The sequence below is a fragment of the Hyperolius riggenbachi genome, chromosome 2 (assembly GCF_040937935.1).
Source record: "Hyperolius riggenbachi isolate aHypRig1 chromosome 2, aHypRig1.pri, whole genome shotgun sequence".
Lineage (NCBI taxonomy): Eukaryota > Metazoa > Chordata > Amphibia > Anura > Hyperoliidae > Hyperolius > Hyperolius riggenbachi.
The window spans coordinates 106,441,977-106,464,522 of NC_090647.1; the positions used below are offsets into that span (position 1 = coordinate 106,441,977).

The 22,546-nt window shown below is 45.2% G+C and overlaps 1 protein-coding gene across 6 annotated transcripts in view; it reads left to right on the top strand.

The window, feature by feature from the left end:
* CBX5 (chromobox 5) overlaps positions 1-21,838 on the top strand; it is a 59,666-nt gene extending 37,828 nt beyond the window's left edge. For all 6 annotated transcript variants that reach the window (XM_068267171.1, XM_068267173.1, XM_068267169.1 and 3 more), the window contains 4 exons: positions 6,925-7,087; positions 10,196-10,361; positions 16,970-17,067; positions 20,708-21,838. In XM_068267171.1, coding sequence (XP_068123272.1) covers positions 6,925-7,087; positions 10,196-10,361; positions 16,970-17,067; positions 20,708-20,858 — 578 coding nt within the window. In that variant the 3' untranslated portion in view covers positions 20,859-21,838. The remainder of the gene's footprint in view (positions 1-6,924; positions 7,088-10,195; positions 10,362-16,969; positions 17,068-20,707) is intronic.
* Positions 21,839-22,546: the final 708 nt, after the last annotated feature.

Sequence of the window (22,546 nt, forward strand, 5' to 3'; positions counted from 1 at the left end):
ATTAACAAGAGCTTTTTCAGATCACCAGCTCTTAGAAAAGGCTGCTAGTGGATTTGAGCCCTCGGCCATCTTTTCATCATGGGTTTCTGAACAGTGTTCTCCCCAGATCCTGGTTTGCTGGTTGCTCCACCTGGCTTATGTTTCTAAGCACTCTGCTGTCAAAATTTCCACTAAACTATCTATGGTTATTAAACGCAACAAAGCTGTGGGCCCAGCAAACCATGGCGAACATTTCAATCAGTTGTAGCCAAGTGCTCTCCTCTGTCACTGCTGAGCTCCGTACCCTCTGATCACTGTGAGCCAACCAAAGCGATGTCATTACTTAAAGAAGCACTTAAGCCTACAAAAAAATAAATAAATCAGTTTTACTTATCTGTGGCTTCTACTAGCCCCCTGCAGCTATCCCGTGTCCTCGCAGTCACTCACGGATCCTCCTGTCCCATGCTGCCAGCTAGTATTGTTTCGCCGTCAGGCCTGGCCACCTGTAGTCTTCTTCCCGTACGCAATAGCGTCCTGAGCAGGACGGTTTTGCAAACGGGAACGCGAAGAGACACGTGGCCAGGCCTGCGCAGGTACAGTGAGCCTGTCAGCCGAAAACTAAATAGCTGGTGGTGGGGGACAGGAGGATGCGCCAGTGACTGTGAGGGCACAGGACGGCTGCAGGGGGCTGGTAGAAGCCCCAGGTGGTAAAAACTGTTTTGTTTTTGTTTTTTTTAAAGCAGGCTTAACCCTCCTGGCGGCTGATTTTTTTTTCTGCCAAATAGGCAGAAATCCGTTTTTTTTTTTTATTATTATTTTTTTTTTGTTTCATGTAAAGCTACCAGAGTGGTAGCTACATGAAACACTGAAGGGCGCATGTGTCCCTCTAGTGCGATCGTCGCCGGCATCAATAGCAAACAGGGAAACGCGTATATAACTGTTTGGCTTCTCCTGTCGCCATGGCGACGATCGGAATGACGTCATGGACGTCAGCCGACGTCCTGACGTCAGACACCTCCGATCCAGCCCATAGCGCTGCCTGGAACTCATTGGTCCGGGCAGCGCGGGGGGGGGCTCTGTTCCGCCGCTGCGTGCGGACGATCGCCGCAGAGCGGCGGCGATTAAACTGTGCGCGCGGCTAGCAAAGTGCTAGCTGCGCGCACAGCACTTTAAATGGGGCAAATCGCCCCACCAGAAGCTGAGATGGCCTCCTGCGCGGCATAGCCCGAGCTCAGCTCGGGCTTACCACCAGGAAGGTTAAAGAGAGCCTGAACTGAAAATAAAAAGTCAAAATAACCATACACAGGTCATACTTACCTCCTGTGTAGTCTGCCATTCAATCTCCTTCTCCTCTCCTGCGTCCTGTTTGTCCACTGTGATCATTGGATTTCTCCGTCCCCCATTTTGAAAATGGCCATTACCCCATAACCGCTTCCTGGTCAGCACACTGTTAAACTGTAATATCACCCATTTGTGCTATAGGGAAACATGGACATTAGCTTGCACATTCAGTTGTAACTGACAGCTGCTGATGTATAACTGACAGCAACTGGTATATTTCAGTTCTGACAAAATATTGTCAGAACTGGAAGGGATCACTTTAAGAAGAAAATGGTGAGCTTCTGAGAGGAACTGACGGTGAGGTAAGTATGTAATATTCATTTGCAGCTACATCATGTTTATTTTAAGTAATTTTACTCACTTCAGGTTCCCTTTAAGGAACCCTCTCAGTAGGGTACCTGAGCCTGTTCCTAAAGGGTACCTGGGAGGAGGGGGGGGATATTGATACCTGGGGCTTCCTTTAGCCTCTGGGCTGATCGCTCCCTCGGCAACCTCCTCTGCCTCCTGGATCTTCCGCAATTGGCCCCAGAAAGTCATCCAGTCTGCACAGGCGTCCGCGCTCCTATCGCCAGGAGCATACTGCACCTGTGCAGTAGTACTGTAACTTCTTGCTTTTGTGTCACCAACCCCTCCCTCTAGATTGTAAGCCTTTGGCAGGGCCCTCTCCCCTTGTGTATCATACATGACTGTGTGCACTCTACCCAGAATTTGGAACTTGTTACCACTACCACATCAGTTTATGATCTGGCATTGTACTACTGTCTGCATTGTGTTGCGTATCTTTTTGCTATTACCTGTATTGTTGTATCTATTGTCTATTACCTGTATTGTTCTGTCACCCCTGTTATCATTGCCTGTAACCTTATTTATTGTACAGCGCTGCGTAATATGTTGGCGCTATATAAATCTAATAAATAATAATACTGTGCAGACATACAATGCTCCTGGCCACCGAAACGCGATGGAGGCATGCACACAGGCCACGTATGCGCAGTATGCCCCAGACTGGAGCCTGCCGGTCCCAAAAGGGTTGAACAAAAGTGCTGTGGAGTAAGTTGATACTTTTAGAGATTAGACACACTAGTCTTTTCTGCCTTCTATGTAAGCTGGATATCTATTGGTTGCAAGCAGAAATCTGATTGAGAACCAATTGAACTTCTGCATTGTACAGCTTACAGAGCAATGTGGACTTCACTTTCCATCACTACTAGGGATGGTCGGAAATGCCAATTTCCGATTCTGCGGTAAATCCGCATTCCGCCATTGCCAAATACCGATTCCGCTTTCCGCTACCAATTTCCGCATTCCAATGCAGAATTTCCGCCGGAAATCGCGGAAATTCCGCCCAATTTAACATCGATTTTCTCAAAAACTATAAGGTCTTTATGAAAGCTTTTTTTGCATCTTGTTCAGAAGATTCTGTTTAATAAACCCTGAAAATTTGGTGTTTCTAGGACTTACGGGAGCTTTGCTATTAACCGTTAAAGGCGGCGGATTTTTACTGTAATGTAAATGCAGAAAATAGGCAGATGCAGATTTTCTGCATTTTACATTACAGTAAAAATCCGCCAACTTTAGCGGTTAATAGTGCAAAGCCCCCGTAAGTCCTAGAAACACCAAATTTTCGGGGTTTATTAAACAGAATCTTCTGAACAAGATGCAAAAAAAGCTTTCATAAAGACCTTATAGTTTTTGAGAAAATCGATGTTAAATTGGGCGGATTTTCCGCGATTTCCAGCGGAAATTTCCGCGATTTCCAGCGGAAATCCGCCTAACGCACTTGCATTACCGATTTCCGCAATCCGATGCGGAAATGCAATTTCCTATCGGAATTTCGGAAATTGCATTTCCGCGGAATCCGAATGAGCATCCCTAATCACTACGCCCGGTCACACTTTTGATCAATAAACTGATATCAATTGAAATTGTATGGATTGCACTTGTGGGGAGTCAGCCACTGACCTATTCAAAGCTTTTGATCTTCATCATAGTGACCTGGCCTCAGGTGTTCCTCATGCCTCGTTCAATCTCAGGCTTGCATGTACCTCATGCCTCTTTTAGGCCTCATTACAACTACAGGCATGCTTTAAATGTGTGAGGATTAGTCTATGACTTTTTACACAAAATACAAGAAAAATGTATGTATTTTCTGTGAATTTTCACATGGGCCGATCATAGGACACATTCCTCTCCCCTTGTTTCCTCTGTAAAACATGCACATTTTCCCATTTCACATGCAGCGTCATTGAGAATTATCATCATTGTTCGGCACGAGAAAACAAAAATGCAGCAGGCTGTCAGTTTGTTGCCGGAAAGTGCACACGTTAGCGGTTACAGTGAAGCATTATTTTCACGGACTGCCTGCAACACAACCCATGGATAACATGTGGCTCTGCTTTCCCGATCCATTGCGCTCTTGCTGTCACAGGGAACGCAGTGGTCACTGTGATAATGGCCTTTTGCGAATTTTTGCATGCGTCTAGTGCAGACAATCATTAACAATGAAAAGTGATGTCCGAAGAAATGCTGCAGGCTGTCCGTTTTTTTTCCGAGTATGCAAAAATGTGGATTTAGTGGAAATGGTACATAGAAAATATATTGCTATCAGGCAGAATGCAGTTTTGCTTTCTGGAAATATTAAAATTTCAGTCCTGGTGGAAACGGGGCCAATAATGATGTACAGAGCTGGATGAATACAAAGTATTGGTATCCAATGCTGGTCCATGATGGTCAAATGAAGGTAGTCCCAGACTTACCAACGATCCGCCAATACGAGCAGCCTGACAATGGGAACGAGTAAAAAAATAAATAACTAAAATTGCCCTAAAAGATGTAGTTTTTAAGAATCTATTTAAAAAAAAAATGAATAGGAAAAAAAATGTAAACTTGGTAAAATAGTTTATGGTACGCTATACTATATAGTGAGTTCTGTAAACACATTTTATACATTTTAAAGCAAACCTGTAATCCAGCTTGGACTCTCTAGAAGGCTACATGGATTAGGTGAAATCCGTTTAATGTCCAAATCATAATTATGCATAATCGTAATTGTGAAATTTTGCACATTATGAACACCACTAGGATTACCAGGAGGGCACAGAGGAGGTACAGGGGGCAGAGTTGGCACATCGTTCCGACTTGAAAACCAATTCAAGTTACGAACGAACCTATCTCTTTAATTAGGGGACTACTTTTAATTTTAATGATAGGCACTTGGACCTGTTTTGTATATGCTCCATCTTATTGCCTGAGGAAGCGGGTCAGTTCAGTGAAACGCGTTGTATTTTTGGGAGTGTAAATGAATTATTTTGCTGAAAATTGATCGGCATTTTCTTGTCTGCTCGGAGGAGGTAAGTCCACCACCACCTCATTTTTAAACGTTTTAAATCTTTTTATCCTTCTGGCGCCTCTGTATCCATACTGCCTTTAATTCAAGCTTTCATACAGATTGGATCTTGCTTTAAACTGGGCCAGGTTTTGATTGTCCGAGTTGCAAGCTGCATAGTTTGCACACAAGTCAGAATTATTTGCATCTCGTTGAGGATTTCTAATAATAGTGTATTTGAAGTTAATTTTGTTATGCTCTGTCATCCTGTATCTGTGCCTGTTAATGTAACTGTAAATCAGGGTACACTTTGTGTACAGTTTCTGCATGCCCTTTTCACTTTTTAGTTGACATCATTTCTGCATTTGCTCTGATATAATCTCAATCACAAAAGATTAAATCAAATTCATAGTAAAAACAATGTGTATATAACACATATGCTAAACAGATGTTATATTATCACACAGGGTGTCATAGGGGTTTCCTGCATTGTCAGCATTTGTCTTTGTCCTGCTGAAAAGAAAAGGTACCATGCTTTAGGCCGAAAGCCTTTATTGTAGTCCTGATAGACAAAAGCTGAAGGGACCACTGAATAGTCCAATACACATTGAAGAGGTGGCTGTTCCGCATATTGCCAGTGCCTGTGCACTTTCATACTGTGAAACCTGTTCAGTTTTGGTGGTGTAGCTCTTCAAACCCCTGTATGAGGATTACAAGGATAGGAAATGCAATTACAAGGCAGACAAATTCAAGCATTTACCACTTGGTTTTCTTGGTTCAAAATCTCTCTTTTGCAAACATCCATGAATGTTCCTTTTTAGTTTTTGAAAAAATGGATTACTGACAATTTAGTGAGTTGCCAGTGTATGCTTTTGCGGAGTATAGTTCGACCCCAACTTGGGAACACCAGATTTACAAACCACCCGCCGATATAAACTGACCAGAAAATTTGAAGTTTAGTTCTGTGGGACCAAAAAAAAAAAAAAAAAAAAATCAACAAGACCTCGAAGTTTTGAGAAAATTGATTTTAAGAGGGCACAGGGGCACCGAAGTGGGACGGGGGGGGGGGGGGGGGTGCACAGGTGAGGATGCTGCTCTGAGGAATAGAGGTGACACAGAAGGGGACATTGAAGAGGTACAGTGTTGTAACACATCCAAAGAAACAAAATAAACAAGATCTACTTACCTCGGGCTTCCTCCAGCCCCTGGCAGCCGATATGTCCCTCCTGCACATGCGCACGGCTACACCACTCGAGATCGTGCTGTCGTAGCCTGGAGCGTTCTGTGCAGGTGCAGAAGATGCCGACCTTGTGAGGTCAGCATCTGCAACGGAGGGGACACCGGAGCTGCGGTGAGGGAAATATCGGCTGTCAGGGGCTGGAGGAAGCCCTGGGTAAGTAGATCAGTTTTTTTTTTTTTTTTTGTTTCCTCAGTCCTTTAACCACTTAACGACCAGCCAACGCCGACGGCGGCTGGTCGCAGTGGTATTTCCATGGAAAGTTCCATGTCAGTTCACTGCGGGGACTCCGTGAACAGCCTGCGAGCCTCCGATCGCGGCTCGCAGGCGAAATGTAAACACCCGGTGTTTACGTTGCTGTTGCAGCAGGGCGGTAAATGAGATCGGCAAACACCGGCCTCTGAAGCTGAAGCCTATCAGAGGCGGTACAGGACGGATCGCCATCCTGTACAGCCCATAGTAAGGAGGAGAGGGAGGGCGGAATAGCGCTGCAGAGGGGGGCTTTGAGGAGCCCCGCGCTCGGCAGTAGGCATCGGCGGCGATCAGACCCCCCCCTTCCCAGCAGGCCATCCCCCTAGTGGGGAAATGGGGGGGGAGGGGGAGTCTGATGAAGAACCAACCCAGCACAGATCAATGAAAATTCAGCCGGTTAAGAACTAACCTAGTCCGTATCTCGTTCATTAACTGTGGGACTACCTGTACTGCAAGGCCGCAGTGTGTGAGAGAGGCTGCACTAGGTTTTGGGAAAGGGTGATATTTGAAAGAAAAGAAGCCAGACAATCGTAACTGTGCTTGACTGGTGTACATTCATAGAGCTCAGCTATTTTATATGGAATTTTACGTCTTCTTTGTGTCATAACAAAATTATGGCACGTGCATTCTCACTTGCAGTTGTATTATTTATATTGATTTCATTACAATCCATTGAAATCTAAATGTGAGTTTTACAGTGCAGCATGTTTGGGGGCAATATATACATCTCTTGTGCATGTCATGTAATACGCCATGTGACTTGTCCTTTGACGTGGGTAACATTTTGCAGCGCCAAGGCCGAATAGAATCGGTGCAATGGGGAAGAAGACCAAGAAGGCGTCTGATGAGTCCTCTTCCTCAGAGGAAGAAGAATATGTGGTAGAAAAAGTCCTGGATCGCAGAGTAGCGAAAGGGCAAGTGGAATACCTCCTCAAATGGAAAGGCTTCTCAGAGTAAGTTTCCACAGCTGTAAGCCCTTTAGGGCGGGGAGCTCCATTCTGCCTTCCTTTGTGAATTGTGTGTCACAGGTTAATATAAATTGTGTGTATAGGACTAGAAGAAACGGGATAAAAATTAACATAAGATCTCTGTTTCACGGATCGTTTGTCGAGCGGGTCAGCCACGTGGCTACCACAATTACATGCAGCCGAACGGCAGAATTTGGTAACCACGCATGTCACGTTTGACACATGGTGGCATTACCCGGCGGTAAAAAGATATATTTTCGCGTCTGAGCATGGCAGATGCCATGTTCACATGCAACTCCATAGTGGGGGCTGCCTATTTGTTAACTGGGCTGAGTGCTAGCAAGTGCCTGGCCGGTGGATGGGAGCAGCTGACAGGCGGTGAATTCAACGAGTGTAAAAGAGGCCTAATAAACATACATAAAATATAACTAAAGTGTACCTGAGACAACAGGACATACGTTTTATACAAACCTTGGGCTTCTTCCAGCCCCCTCCACGCAGATTGCTCCCCTCACAGCTGTCCAAAGCCTCCTGGATCCTACGGCAGACGCTCCACTAACTTCGGCCAGTCAGTGCAGTCTGCCCACGTGCGCTCCCCGTCACGCTCCTGCAGCCGGGAGTGTTCTGGGTAGTACTGCGCAAGTGTAGAACGCTCCCAGCCGCAGGTGTGTGCAGCCTGAACGCGCATGCGCAGTACGCCCTGACTGGCGGAGATAACAGAGCTTCTACCGGGGGATCCAGGAGGCTTTGGGTGGCTGCAAGGGAGGGATCTGCGTTGAGGGGGCTGGAGGAAGCCCAAGGTATGTGTAAAACTTTTATGTCCTGTCGTCTCAGGTGTTACTTTAAATATAGGATAATGAGAATACGGATCAGCTCATGCTGGTTATACACAAATAGATTGATGGTAGATCAGGTAAATGGTTGATATCTACTTGATGTTACTTGATGTTACTTCACACCACTATATATTACACCAGATTTCAGCAGGAGCCAGATATAATATTGGAACCGAGCACACTCAAGACAATCATAGGTATGTCTGCCTCTGTATAACAGTTGTAGTCATGTTCAGCACTGTGCACATAACAAATATGGCCTTGTTCTTTCCTTCATCCCATAAAAAATACCCATGCCCTTCTAGCCCCTATACCAGTGTTTCTCAAACCTGTCCTTGACTCCTTAACGGTGCAAGTTTTCCAGGCAACCTCATCTATGCACAGGTGGGATAATTAATGTGTCCGCTAGGTGGATTCCATGTACAGTAGCTGAGACACTAATTGCCCCTCCTGTGCATAGGTGAGGTTGCCTGAAAACCCTGCACCATTGGGGAGTCACAAGGACAGGTTTAAGAAACACTGCCCTATACAAAGTATCCATATCCTCCCATAAGAAGTATAGTGTGCTTACCGATACTTACCCCTTCAATATTGGCGGTAAGGGGTGGAGCTTTGGTGGAACACATAAAAAGGGAGGGAAGGGAAGAAAGAGTGTGTCCGTGTCCATATTAGGAAGTGGGGTGATCGAGGTAACGTGCACTGTGTGTTCCGCGGCCAGAGCGTCCCATGTACCAAACAATCCCCTGTCTGGCGGTTTTATACAATAAATCTGGATATTCGCATATTGAAGCAAAGCACATCCTTGGCTGACCGGCTCTTTATGATACAAGGTGTGCTTCTATTGAGTGAGGCCACATAGGGGGGAGTCCGACTCATCCTTCTCAAGGTGGTGGCACTACCCCCAGGAGTGCAGCATGGGGTGCAAGTTTTAGTTTGTTTTAGGCAATACTTGGCACTATGTGCACTTTTTATTATTGTTTTACAGGGTAATAACTTCTGCAGAGGAGTATTGATGCGCAGTGATTTTGCCTATATATTGTTTAAAGGGTGAAGTGACCTTTTCATTGCTGCGCCCCCCTGGTAATCTGTCCTCATAGGAGCGCAGTGATATTTTGCAACTTGGAAGTGGCTGGATAGTGTAATGGTTAAAGGACACACGAGGTGACATGATGATAGATATGGGTAGGTACAGTGCCTAGCACACAAGTAACTAGGCCGTGTTTCTTTTTTTTTTCTTTCTCTGACAGAAAAAGTTAAATATTAGGTATGCAAGTGACAGTTTCTGTCTGGGTCGGACTGGGTCAGACTATAGCATAACCCTCAATGATTAGTAATTACAGCCATAAAATGCTTTTCTGTCAGTAATTGGCTTCTGAGAGCAGGAAGGAGATACAAATGGCCAATCATTCATAGATTTGAGCTCTGGCATACTTTAATGAAGGTGTCATTGAGCAGCGACAATGAAACAGTAAAAACTTAAAAACTAGATTTAAATATAAAATAAAATTGTGGGCTATCTAAAAAAAAAGTAATTTTTAGAAGGACAGATTAAATTTTTGTTTTTAGATTATTTTCACCTCGGATGTCCTTTAAGGGCTTTGCCTCTGCACAGGAGACCAGGGTTTGAATCTCTGCTCTGACTGTTCAGTAAGCCTGCACCTATTCAATAGGAGACATTGGGCAAGACTCCCTGACACTGCTTATAGAGCGCCCCCCAGTGGCTGCAGGTCTGGCGCTTTGAGTCCGCCAGGAGAAAATCGCAATATAAATGTTTTGTCTTGTCTAGAACAAGAAAGTGGTGAACTGTTTTTAAATTGCCACCATTTTTTCTATAAATAGGCCATATAATTTTCCTTATATGTATGAACCCCTCACTGCAGAAAATCTTTTCTTGTGGTCTCACTGTAGACTAGGGCTCGTGTCCTTCGCAGGGTCTGCTGCTGTAACCAGTCCCAGTCCAGAGTTGAGAATGGTGCCTGTGCAGAAAAATGTGCGCAGCAGGTTTTTTTCTCAGTACATGAAAATGATAAATGTTAAGTGGCCCATACAAGATCATTGCAGGCGTCGCTCCACCTGTTTTCAGTCCTCTGTACTGTCTGTCAAAATGCAAAATGATGGATACATTTGGTGTACAGTGTTGTCTGTAATATGTACCCCATGTTTGTTTCTTACTTTGTACAGCGCCACGGATTATGCTGGTGCTTTATAAATCAATAATAATGATTACATGGGTATTTTTTTTTCTGCTCTCTTCAAGAGAGCACAACACATGGGAGCCAGAGGGGAATCTGGACTGCCCTGAGCTGATTTCTGAGTTCATGAAGAAGTACAAGAAACCCAAGGAAGGTGAAACCAAACCCAAGACTGAAAGCACCAAAAGAAAAGCTGGAAGTGAAGACATTAAAGCAAAGAGAAGGAGAGAGGTGAGGTGAACCGCTTCTTCCAGTGTCTGTACAAGCAGTTTCCCCGGCGACATCCTGCAGAAGCTCAAGGGGCCTGATTCACAAAGCTGTGCTAACCAAGTTAGCATGCCTAAAAGACTTTAGGCGTGATAACCACTGCACCACGCTGGTGGCAAGCCAGTTTAGGCATGATAAGTTTAGGCGTGATAAGTTTAGATCACGCGCAAAGTCCCACACGCAAAGCAGTGTCATTAAACTCTATGCGAAGTGCACCAGACTTTGTTAGCGAAACCCAGTTGGTGCTATAGTTATCACGCCTAAACTGAGTTTAGGCGTGATAAAGGGCTTTTCACCAGCGTGCTAACTGTTAGCACCGCTTTGTGAATCAAGCCCAAGATCTTCACTACTGCCTTCTGTAAGGGTCATATGATCAGTTGTGCCTGGAGACCATCAGCACATGACCTTCCTAGAACGCAGCTATGAATCACTTCCTCTGTCCGCAGCCTTGTCTAAGTATCGTCCTGGCATAATTTAATATAAAGTGTCAATGGCCCAGAGATGGCACCAAGTGCAATTACAGCTAAAGCCTGGCTCTCCTGTAATGGTAGCGTTCTTGTACACATCCATGCTGAACCCACCCCTACACATCACATGCATTAGCTAGGTCTCCCAGGTATGTGACTGAAGTAGTCTTCATAGAACCTTCATACTGGTTTATTGATGTTAATTTACACCGAGCTGGTTGATGAGTTTCTGGCCCCCTGGTTTATGCAGGTGGATGCGCTTTGTTTGGTGATCATCAACTGTTGGTGAACTATTAATTGTTCTTATGTAAGTATCCTCCAAGACTAAGGGCATTGCTGTTGGGTGGCAGGGGACATAATGTATTATCTTTTTGTTAAAAGAAAAAAAATATTAAAGTACACCTGAATTTAGTAAAAAAAAAAAAAATCTAATCTAATTGCAGAAAAAGTATTTTCGTAGGCAAGATGAAAAAACAATGAAAGTACATTCACAAGATGAAAGTACATTCACAAGATGTATTAGGCACACAGATAGGGTAATCTGTCGAAGAAACCGTGAATGCCGTACAGTCTGTTGTCTCCCGGGTGCTCGGGTTCGGCATGTAGCGGAAAGAATTGACAGATTATAGGGTGGGGCTGGGGAAGACCCGGCTGTCATGGTGCACATTGGCACCAATGACAAAGTTAGTGGGAGATAGAAGGTCCTCAAAAATGATTTTCAGCTACTTAAAGCAAGGACCTCCAAGGTGGTGTTCTCTGAAATACTGCCAGTGCCACGTGCTACATCTGAGAGACAGAGGGAGCTTGGGGAGTTAAATAAGTGGCTGAGAAATTGGTGTAGGAAGGAAGGGTTTGGGTTCCTGGAGAACTGGGCAGACTTTGCAGTCGGCTACAGGTTCTACAGCAGGGATGGGCTGCACCTTAATGGGGAGGGTGCAGCTGCATTGGGGGAGAAGATGGCTAAACGGTTGGTGGAGATTTTAAACTAGGATCTGGCGGGAGGATAAAGTCTCAATACGTAGACAAGATAAGGTAAAAAGACAGTGGGAGCCTAACATTATGGGGGGTGGAGAGGGGGGTGGGGACAGTGTAAAGAGTAAGGAGGTTGGTAATACTTCAAGTAGCCCATTTCATGTAAAAAAAAATTGGTAAATGTGGTGGTAAAAATATAAAGTGCATGGTAACCAATGCTCGGAGCCTTGCAAATAAAATAGACGAACTAGAGTTCATTCTGAATGACAAATGCTATGACATTGTGGGAATAACTGAGACATGGATGGTTGAAAGCAATGACTGGATAGCTAATTTAGAGGGATACAATGTGTTTAGGAAGGATAGAACAGGGAAAAAAGGTGGAGGGGTTTGTCTCTTTAAGAATTATTTTACAGCTGTCCTCAACGATGAGATGGAGGAAGATTGCGAAGATGTGGAGTCCGTTTGGGTAAATATTCATGGTGGAAATAAGTTTCCAATTGCTTATTGGGGTGTGCTACAGGCCACCTCTTATTAATGAAGCTACAGAACTGCGATTACTACAGCACATTCAAAAAGCTGCAAGTAAAAATGAGGTCATAGTTATGGGCGACTTCAACTTCCCAGACATTGACTGGAGTATTGAGGCTACCCATTCTGGTAAAAGCAGCAGATTTCTGGCAGCACTACAGGTCAATTACTTGACTCAAATGGTAACGGAACCGACTAGGGGGAATGCATTACTGGATCTGATCATTTCTAATAGACCAGATAATGTATCAAATGTGCAGGTTCAAGAACATTTGGGAAATAGTGATCACAACATAACGTTTGATCTGGTGACTGATAGGCCACGGGGCAGCAGGACCACTAAAACTATGAATTTTAGAAAAGCAAAGTTCAATCAACTTAGGCAGGCACTAAGTTTGGTGAACTGGGATAATGTACTACAAGGGGAGGACACTGAAGGGAAATGGCAAGCTTTTAAACTTATTCTCAATCAATATTGTAGTATGTATATCCCATATGGAAACAAAATGTCTAGGAATAAAAAAAGGCCTCTATGGATGAATAGAAAGGTTAGAGATAAAATGAAGAGGAAAAAAAATGCCTATAAGGTTCTAAAACAGGAGGGGGCCGAGGCTGCACTAAGCAATTGTAAGGAGCGCAATAAAAATTGTAAAAAATAAATTAGGCTGGCAAAGATTGAAACTGGAAATCAAATCGCTAGGGATATCAAATCTAACCCCAAAAAGTTTTACAAGTAGATCAACTCTAAAAAAAAGTAAGGTTGACTGTATAGGACTCCTAAAGGATGAGGGTGGGAACTCAATGGTGGATGACCAAGGTAAGGCAGAGATATTAAATGCTTTCTTTGCTTCTGTCTTCACAAAGGAAATATCACTGTTGCAAATTACAGAGGCAGAAGAGTCTCAATCTTCCAACTGTAATATTAAATACTTAACGCAGGAAGAAGTAAAGGCAAGACTAAATAAATTAAAAATAGACAAGGCACCTGGCCCGGATGGCATGCATCCTCGGGTCCTAAGGGAATTACCGTAAACTGAGGCCCTGATTCAGTAAACTTTTCTTGTGAATGTACTTCTATCTTACATAGTTATTTTGGTTGAAAAAAGACATACGTCCATCGAGTTCAACCAGAGAACAAAGTACAACATCAGCCTGCTCCCTCACATATCCCTGTTGATCCAGAAGGCGAAAAAACCCTGAGGGCTCTTTCACATTAGGGCAGATTTTTTGCATTAACGCAAACGGCTAACGTTTCCGTTAACCAAGGTAAAATGAAAGTCCATAGACTTTCATTTTACCTTTCACACCCGACGCTGCGTTTAGATTCCGACGCACCCAGGCGCAGTTTTTCGTCCAACGCACCCGCGAGCCGGCGTTTTCCGTTGGGTTTAATTACCAGTTACCACCGCTGATTGCGTCGCACCGCAGATACCCGATGACACGCCGCAGGCAGACAACGCGTGCAGGAGAACGGCTCCTGCTCGTGTTGTCTGATGTGAAAGAGCCCTTACAAGGCATGGTCCAATTAGCCCCAAAAGGGAAAAAAAATTCCTTCCCGACTCCCGATGGCAATCAGATAAAATCCCAGGATCAACATCATTAGGCATTACCTAGTAATTGTAGCCATGGATGTCTTTCAACGCAAGGAAAGCATCTAAGCCCCCTTTAAATGCAGGTATAGAGTTTGCCATAACGACTTCCTGTGGCAATGCATTCCAAATCTTAATCACTCTTACTGTAAAGAACCCTTTCCTAAATGTCTAAAACGTTTTTCCTCCATGCGCAGATCATGTCCTCTAGTCCTTTGAGGAGGCCTACGGACAAAACGCTCACCCGCCAAGCTATTATATTACCCTCTGATGTATTTATACATGTTAATTAGATCCCCTCTAAAGGTCCGTACACACGCCGGACTGGAGGCACCGGTGGGTCCGTCGTCACCTCCCGCTGGGTGGGCGTTCCAGCGACAGTCCGGCGTGTGTACAGTCTGTCGGCGGACTGATGCGGCTGTTTCTGAATCATCCCACATATCAATTTTGTTGCTCGTCTCTGCACCTGCTCTAAAACTGCAATATCTTTTTTGTAATGTGGTGCCCAGAACTGAATTCCATATTCCAGATGTGGCCTTACTAGAGAGTTAAACGGGCAATATCATGCTAGCATCTTGAGTTTTTATTTCCCTTTTTAATACATCCTAAAATTTTGTTAGCTTTAGCTGCAGCGGCTTGGCATGGAGTACGATTATTTAACTTGTTGTCGATGAGTGCTCCTAAGTCCTTCTCCAAGTTTGATGTCCCCAACTGTATCCCATTTATTTTGTATTGTGCTAGACCATTGGTACGACCAAAATGCATGACTTTACATTTTTAACATTGAATTTCATCTGCCATGTATGTGCCCATATAGCCATCCTATCCAGATCCTGTTGCAATATGACACTATCTTCCCGAGAGTTGATAATTCTGCCCAATTTTGTATCATCTGCAAAAGTAGCAACATTGCTCACTACTGCATCTACTAGGTCATTAATAAATAAATTGAAGAGCACTGTACCCAGAACAGACCCCTGTGGGACCCCACTGCTAACAGTCTCCCATTTTGAGTATGATCCATTGACCACAACTCTTTGTTTTCTGTCCATTAGCCAGTTCCCTATCCAGTCCTTGCATCTTCAACTTTTGCACCAGACTTTTGTGTGGAACAGTGTCGAACACCTTTGCAAAGTCCAAGTATATCACATCTACAGCATTGCCAATATCCACATTAGCGTTCACTACCTCATAAAAGCTGAGCATGTTAGTCAAACAGGACCTGTCTTTAGTAAACCCATGTTGATGCTGAGAAATAAGATTATTTTCTACTATGAAGTTATGTATAGTATCTCTTAGTAACCCCTCAAATAGTTTGCATACAACTGATGTTAAGCTTACAGGTCTATAATTTCCTGGATCTGATTTTTGCCCTTCTTAAATAATGGGAAAACGTGGGCTGTACGCCAATCCACTGGGACTCTGCCAGTTGAAAGAAAGTCACAAAAGATAAGATTAAGGGGTTTATCTATAACTGAACTTACCGTATTTGTCGCCGTATTAAGGTCCGTACACACGCCGGACTGGAGGCAACGACGGGTATGTCGTCACCTCCCGCTGGGTGGGCGTTCCAGCGACAGTCCGGCGTGTGTACAGTCTGTCTGCAGACTGATACGGCTGTTTCTGAGCGATCCGCCCAGCGGATCGCTCAGGAATAGCCGTATCAGTCCGCCAACAGACTGTACACACGCCGGACTGTCGCTGGAACGCCCACCCAGCGGGAGGTGACGACAGATCTGTCGTTGCCTCCAGTCCGGCGTGTGTATGGACGTTAAGACGCACTTTTTCTACCCCACAAATGGGGAGAAAAAGTCCCTGCGTCTTGTACGGCAAAGGCAGGAATCACCGACTTAATAACGCCCGCCGATACGAACCGCGACCCGCCGCCACGTTGGGGATTCCCTGCCTTTCTGTGCCTGCCTTCCTCCCACCTCCCCGAGTCTCCTGGCCCCCCATGGTGTGTCAATAGCGGCGGCAACTTACCTTTGGCAGGCTCCCGCGCTGATCCTAGATCATTGCGCTGCCCCCCGCTAGCCTCCTCTGCCTCCCCCCTGCGTATCTGGCCCCCCTGGGTGTAGGAATAAGCATCGGTAGCTTACCTCCGCAGTGCGCCCACGATGACTGCAGACGTCCGTCTTCCAGGTACTTCTCGCTCTAGTGACCGGCTTTGAACTGCGCGTCATCAGTTCAAGCCGGTCACTAGAGCGAGAAGTGCCTGGAAGACGGATGTCTGCAGTCATCGCAGGCACACTGCGGAGGTAAGCTACCGATACTTATTCCTACACCCGGGGGGGGGGCAGATAAGCAGGGGGGAGGCAGAGGAGGCTAGCGGGGGGCAACGCAATGATCTAGGATCAGCGCAGGAGCCTGCCAAAGGTAAGTTGCCGCTGCTATTGACACTCCATGGGGGGCCAGGAGACTCAGGCAGGGGGGCACCGGAGGACATATGGGGGGCCCCGGAGCACACATGAGGGGGCACAGCAAGACACATGGGGGCACAGGAGGACACATGGGGGGCACATGAGAACACACAGGAGGACACATGGGGGCACATGAGGACACATGGGGATATGGCGGGCACAGGAGCACACATGAGCAGGGCTGTGGAGTCGGAGTCGGGGCAATTTTGGGCACTTGGAGTTGGAGTCGTGGTTTCAGAAACTGAGGAGTTGGAGTCGGAAGATTCTTGTACCGACTCCACAGCCCTGCACATGAGGACACATGGGGATATGGGGGGCACAGGAGGACACACAAAAGGACATGTACAAGACGCTCCTGGAATATGGACGCACCATAATTAGTATTTTTTTTTTTTTCTAAACCTGGGTGCGTCTTATATTCCGGAGCGTCCTATACGGCGCGAAATACGGTCTTTTAGAGATCTTTCTCTGCTTGTATTTTTCAGGGTACCTGTTTATTAAATATGTTTGAAATCCTGTAAAAAGACCCAGTTGCCTGGCATTGAGTAATAAAGATAATAAATGAGTAATAAAGACCCTTCTTCCTTTCTCAGAGCAATGATATAGCACGGGGCTTCGAAAGGGGTCTTGAGCCTGAAAAGATCATTGGAGCGACAGATTCTTGTGGAGAGCTTATGTTCCTCATGAAATGGTACGTAGGTGATTGTCTCCCCAGACTATGGAAGACAAGTGCATTGGGTTATTCATGCATTTACATAAGTCCAGTCATTATATGTTCTATACTTCAATGGTGGGGATACAGTTTACAAAATATATTGTATGGGTGCCACCATCTTAGAATTGGTTGTTGCCTTAAAGGGAACCTAAACTGAGAGGGATATGGAGGTTTCCTTTTAAACAATACCAGTTGCCTGGCAGTCCTGCTAATCTCTTTGGTTGCAGTAGTATCTGAATCACACACCTGAAACAAGCATGCAGCTAATCCAGTCTGACTTCAGTCAGAGCACCTGATCTGCATGCTTGTTGAGGGGCTGTAGCTGAAAGTATTAGAGACACAGGATTAGCAGGAGAGTCAGGCAACTGGTATTATTTTAAAAGGTAAAATCCATGTCCTTCTCAGTTTAAATTCCCTTTAAAGGAAACTTGAAGTATTAAAAAAAAGGTCACTTACCTGGGCTTCTGCCAGACCCTCCTCGTATGCGCTCCCAACGCCGGAAGCGTCCTGCGTAGGTGCAGTTGAGAGTTTCTTGTACTGCGTGTGCAGAGGACACTCCCGGCGGCAGGAGCGAGGATGCATGCAGCCAGGGCCGCACAGGCACAGTAGCCGTCGACTTGTAAGTCGGCAGTAACGTAACGGAGCCGTGGTGGGGGACCAGAGAATCGTTTGCTAACATCACAGGCCCCCGAGGCGGCTGCAGGGGGCTGGCAGAAGCCCCAGGTAAGTGAAACCAGGCCAAGGGTTAGGGGAGTTGCATCTGGCTGTAGACTGCATGTTTTACCCAACAAGTGTAAAGTGAGGATAGATGGTTATGAAGAGGCCCAGGGTTGGGTAACCTACGTGATGAGCAACTAGCATTTGGGACTCCTGTGCCCAATCTCCAAACTAATGTGAAGTCATGCAATAGGGCCCTGTTTGCAAAGACCCACAATATAAGTGAGCTGTGTTCCTGAATTTCCTTTATAGGTACAAATAAATACTGTGACCTTGGAATGTATTATCTGATACTAAGTTATTTATCTGTAGTGGTGGTGGCCATGTAAGTCTTGTTGTGTACTGAGTGGCTGCATGAAACAGATGTTCTGGGTGTGGAATCTCAGACTGCGGTTATTGCTACAGCGCTGAGATCTTGTTGCAAATGTGTGTGTACCTTTGTGAATGAGGAGCCTCTGGCAGTGTTTCACTCTAAAGATCCGCCAATGTGGTTGGGAGGGGGGGGGGGGGGGGGGGTTTGCACTAGACACCAGTAAACGTTGTATGGGGGATGGAGCACCACTATACACCAGGGAAGGACATGTAGTGTAAGGAGGGGGGACCACTAGACCATCAGAGAAGCGATATGAGGATTTTTAAAAGTAGAGTCCTGTGTTTCCACCTTAGGTTTATACTCAATTCAAACTTTTCTCTGAAGGAAAAACGAAGCACCTTGGTTTACATTCAAGTATATACAGTAGAAGCTGCCATAATAAAGATGATAAAGTCCACTGCATAAGTGTATTTAACCACTTCGGCACCAGCAGCCTCTGCCCCCTTAAAGACCAGAGGCTGCTGGTACGCTAAAACGCCGCATTCCGACGAATCACCGCAATAATCCGTCGCTCCCGCAGGTCACGCTGCTTTGTCCCCACCGCAGGCTGCTCTCTTTGCCGTCCCGATGACTGCAGAGCGCTGTACGCTGGTCAGGAGCAGCTTTTATTGACTCTTGACCCTGTCACTCAATGTAAGCCAATGAGATTGGCTTATAGTAATGACAGGGCCAGGAGCCAATGAAAACTGCTCCTGCCCGGCTCACAGTGCTCTGCCATCATGGAGGAGGCAGGGCAGCACATTGTGGCCGGGACACGCAGTGAATGGGACATAATTTATGTCCGCTCAGAACCGCAGCGCCACCCGACGTAGATTTAAACTGCGTCGGTCCGAAATTGGTTAAACTGTTGCTATGGGTCATCTGTCTGTGGTTGTTCTTGCTGCTGCTTTAATGGGAAGCAAGTGACTGCTGATAGTTAATTGAACAGTGTTGCAGTGATGTTCGTGGGGCTGGCTGAATAGAGAAGGTTCTACTCAGGCAGTCTACATAAAGTTCAGAAACACCAGTATACATTGAATAGTACGCTAACTAAAGATGAAACAAGGCAGCGAAAAGCAGTTTACCTGAGCCTACTAGTTCAGAAATAGCCCATAACGCTTACCACCCTCAGCCTTCCTTTTGCAAACTTGGTGAAGTGTGTGTGATCTTCAGAGATGGTGCTATGTTCCCGACAGCTGTTTCTGGTGGTCCTAGCTTGTTTAGACTGTTAGGTACACATGTGCTTAGGCTAGTGACAGTCTATAGGGAAGCAGGATCAGTGAATGTAGAAGTGCTGCAGTCCTAGTTTCACCTACAAATGTTGCTGCTGGGGTGAAGATAAATCTGCACATGCTGCTACTGCCTTATGCAAAGGAGAACCAAGGATGCTAAGACCTCCTTCTAATGGCAGGCTGAAGGTGGTGATTTCACCTGCAGTGTTCTCCCCAGACTTTTTTTTCCAGCCGAGTGACATGAAAAAGTAGCCGCGTGGTGCATGATGGGAGAATGCAGGGCTGGTGCAACTCTACTTGCAACATAGGAGGATGAGGAGGCGAGCCGATGACAGCCGGGTGTTCACCAAAATTAGCCGGGAGAAGCACCCGCCTAAAAGAGCCTGGGGAGAACACACTACCTGTCGGCTGTTCCCTTGCGCTGGCCGGCACTTGCCAGTGCTGCTAGGTACCCCTCCATGGAATCGCATGTAAGCGCGGCCGTGTTCAGATGCGACAAGTTGATATTTTCTGCTGCTGGGTAACACTACCGCGTGTCAAGCACAGACACACCTGGAGCTGCAAACATTGCCCTTTGGCTACATTAAATTGTACCATAATAACGCTTGTGGCCAGGAGACTGAACTAACTGACAAATACATACATACATACATACATACATGTTCCAGTCTCCTCTGTGTGATAGAGGCCTAAGAGTAATGGGCTAGTGCTGCATGAGTCAGCAGTAACCCAATGCCTTTTATATATTTTAACTTTAGATGTCTAACACAGCCCCATGAACTTTGTAAGCAGCCATTTGGTTCCCATTCAAGCTGCAGCAAACACAGCCACATTCTGCAGGTGCTCGGGGTGCTGTTGCCGCACCTCATGGCCCATATGCAATTAACTTCTTCTACGGAGTTTTCTCATAGGAGATCATTTTTCACCTTTTCTTTCAAGTAACTTTTCAGCACTTAGAAAATGAAAACGTACGTGAAGAAGTGCTGTCAAAATGATTCTTAGTATTTTCCTGCATGCTTGGTGGCTTAAAAGCCATTTTATTGACAAGCAGAGAATACATCACTTGGAAACAAACTAATTGCATATGGGCCTTCACTGGAATGATGTGATCACCACTGGATCCAGGACAATATGCCTGAGTTGACCGATTCCTGGCATAATTTGGTGAGGGACAATAGCTGTTGGAATCCATCTAATCACTACTAGTGGTGCTACTCTGTAGAACTAAAGGCTTTATCCTGCAATACGGTTCTGTGGGGATATGTTTTGTTATGGTACAGTGTTAGTGACTCTCACATTGTTTTTTCTCTCATAGGAAAGATTCTGATGAAGCTGATCTGGTGCTAGCGAAAGAGGCCAATGTGAAATGTCCACAGATAGTTATTGCATTTTATGAGGAGAGACTGACATGGCACGCCTACCCAGAGGACACGGAAAGCAAAGAAAAGGAAACAGTGAAAAGCTAATATGCTCTTTTTATAAGTGTGTATCATACCTCCCCTCACACACACATACCCCATCACCCCACATGTCTCAAACTGTCCTGATCCAAGTATTATCAAGATGGGAGGGGGGCATTTTCTAGTTTCATATAACCCTTTTGCCATGAAACACTCCAGTAGTGACACTGGCATTTGCACAAAATCTAACTGCCATAAACACCAAGAGCCGGCATGCTGACCGCCCTGGGCAGGCCGCATTGCAGACATTGTGCACTGCCACACTATTTCCAGTTACATACGGTTATGAGTTGTGGGTGAGGGTTGACAATGAATGGTTCCATGTGTTCAGTGTTTGGTCAGTTCCTCCTGGATCCGGTGTGAACGTTACTCCCTTCCGTTACCATGAAGGGACCCTTGCTGCTGGCTCCCGGTCTCGGATACCTGTTCTCGGAGGAAGAAGACTGTCTTGTTCAATCTTTGAATTATTTTTAAATATCCATATACCATGATGTATAGGGTTGTCTGCATTTACTTGTTTTATAAGTGAAGATGTTTGCTTAATACGATGGCAAAAATACCGTCGGCTTGGCGGTAAACTTTTGTGTATATACATATCTGAAGTGCCAATGACAAGCACTTTGTGAACAAATAGCAGCGTGCATTGTGGGTGCCGCCACCTGCACCGCGAAGACCTCAAATGTGGAGTGGCCTTGTGGCTTTTGTATGTGTGCTTCATTCATCATGCCATATATTGTGATTGCGTATATCACGCCTTTATCAGTCTTGTGTTGGGAAAAACAATGCCACAGAGTATTGACCTCCATGTAGATGTAATGATTATTAGGCTTTTTATGAATAGAACTCCACCTATCATAACTTTGCAACACTTTTGTGGTTTTTTTTAATACCGTTTTTAGATATTTAAGGGAATATAAAGTGTGTATTCATTACGTCGCTAAAGATCTGGATGTATGTGTAACGAGTAAATATGGTTTTAAAACTGAGATGTCTTATGTGTAATGAAAGTGTCATAAACGCCCTTGTATGTATCTCAGCTGCTATGGAAGCAAAGCAGGTTCATCATCATCAGGGAATCTGTGTAGCCTATTATCATTATTTACTTGCTCTTCATCTACATTTAAGTTTGTAGGTTGAAATAGAAGACTGATATGGATCAGGGTACTGGGCAAGAGCCTGTCCATCAAGAAACTTGGAACACACAATCAGCTTGTTCAATAAAGCAGTACACAAAGTGGCAAACTGACAACCAATCGGTTTTCAGGTTTTCTTTTTTTGCAGTCTAAGCAGTGAAGGCTGATTACCATTTAACTTGCAGCAATCCTACTGCCTTACACTATTTCATTTAGCGACTATCCTCAGCCACCCGCTTCATTGAGAGGTACTGGTGGCCTACAGTGTACAGAAGCCTGGGCTCATTTTATCTCTCGTCCTACTATCATTTACGCCCCCACCTACAAGATACGATTCTTTGTGTGATTCGATTACAATTCTATTTACGATCCGATTAAATCCGACATGTCTGATCGGGATTAGATTTAATTTGATTTGCCATTGCAAAACAATGGCATATCGAATAGAATCCCGATCTGACATGTCGGATTTAATCGGATCGTAAATAGAATTGTAATCAGATCGCACAAAGAATCGTATTGTGTAGATGGGGTTTAAGACAGCCTCTCCATTGTGAATAG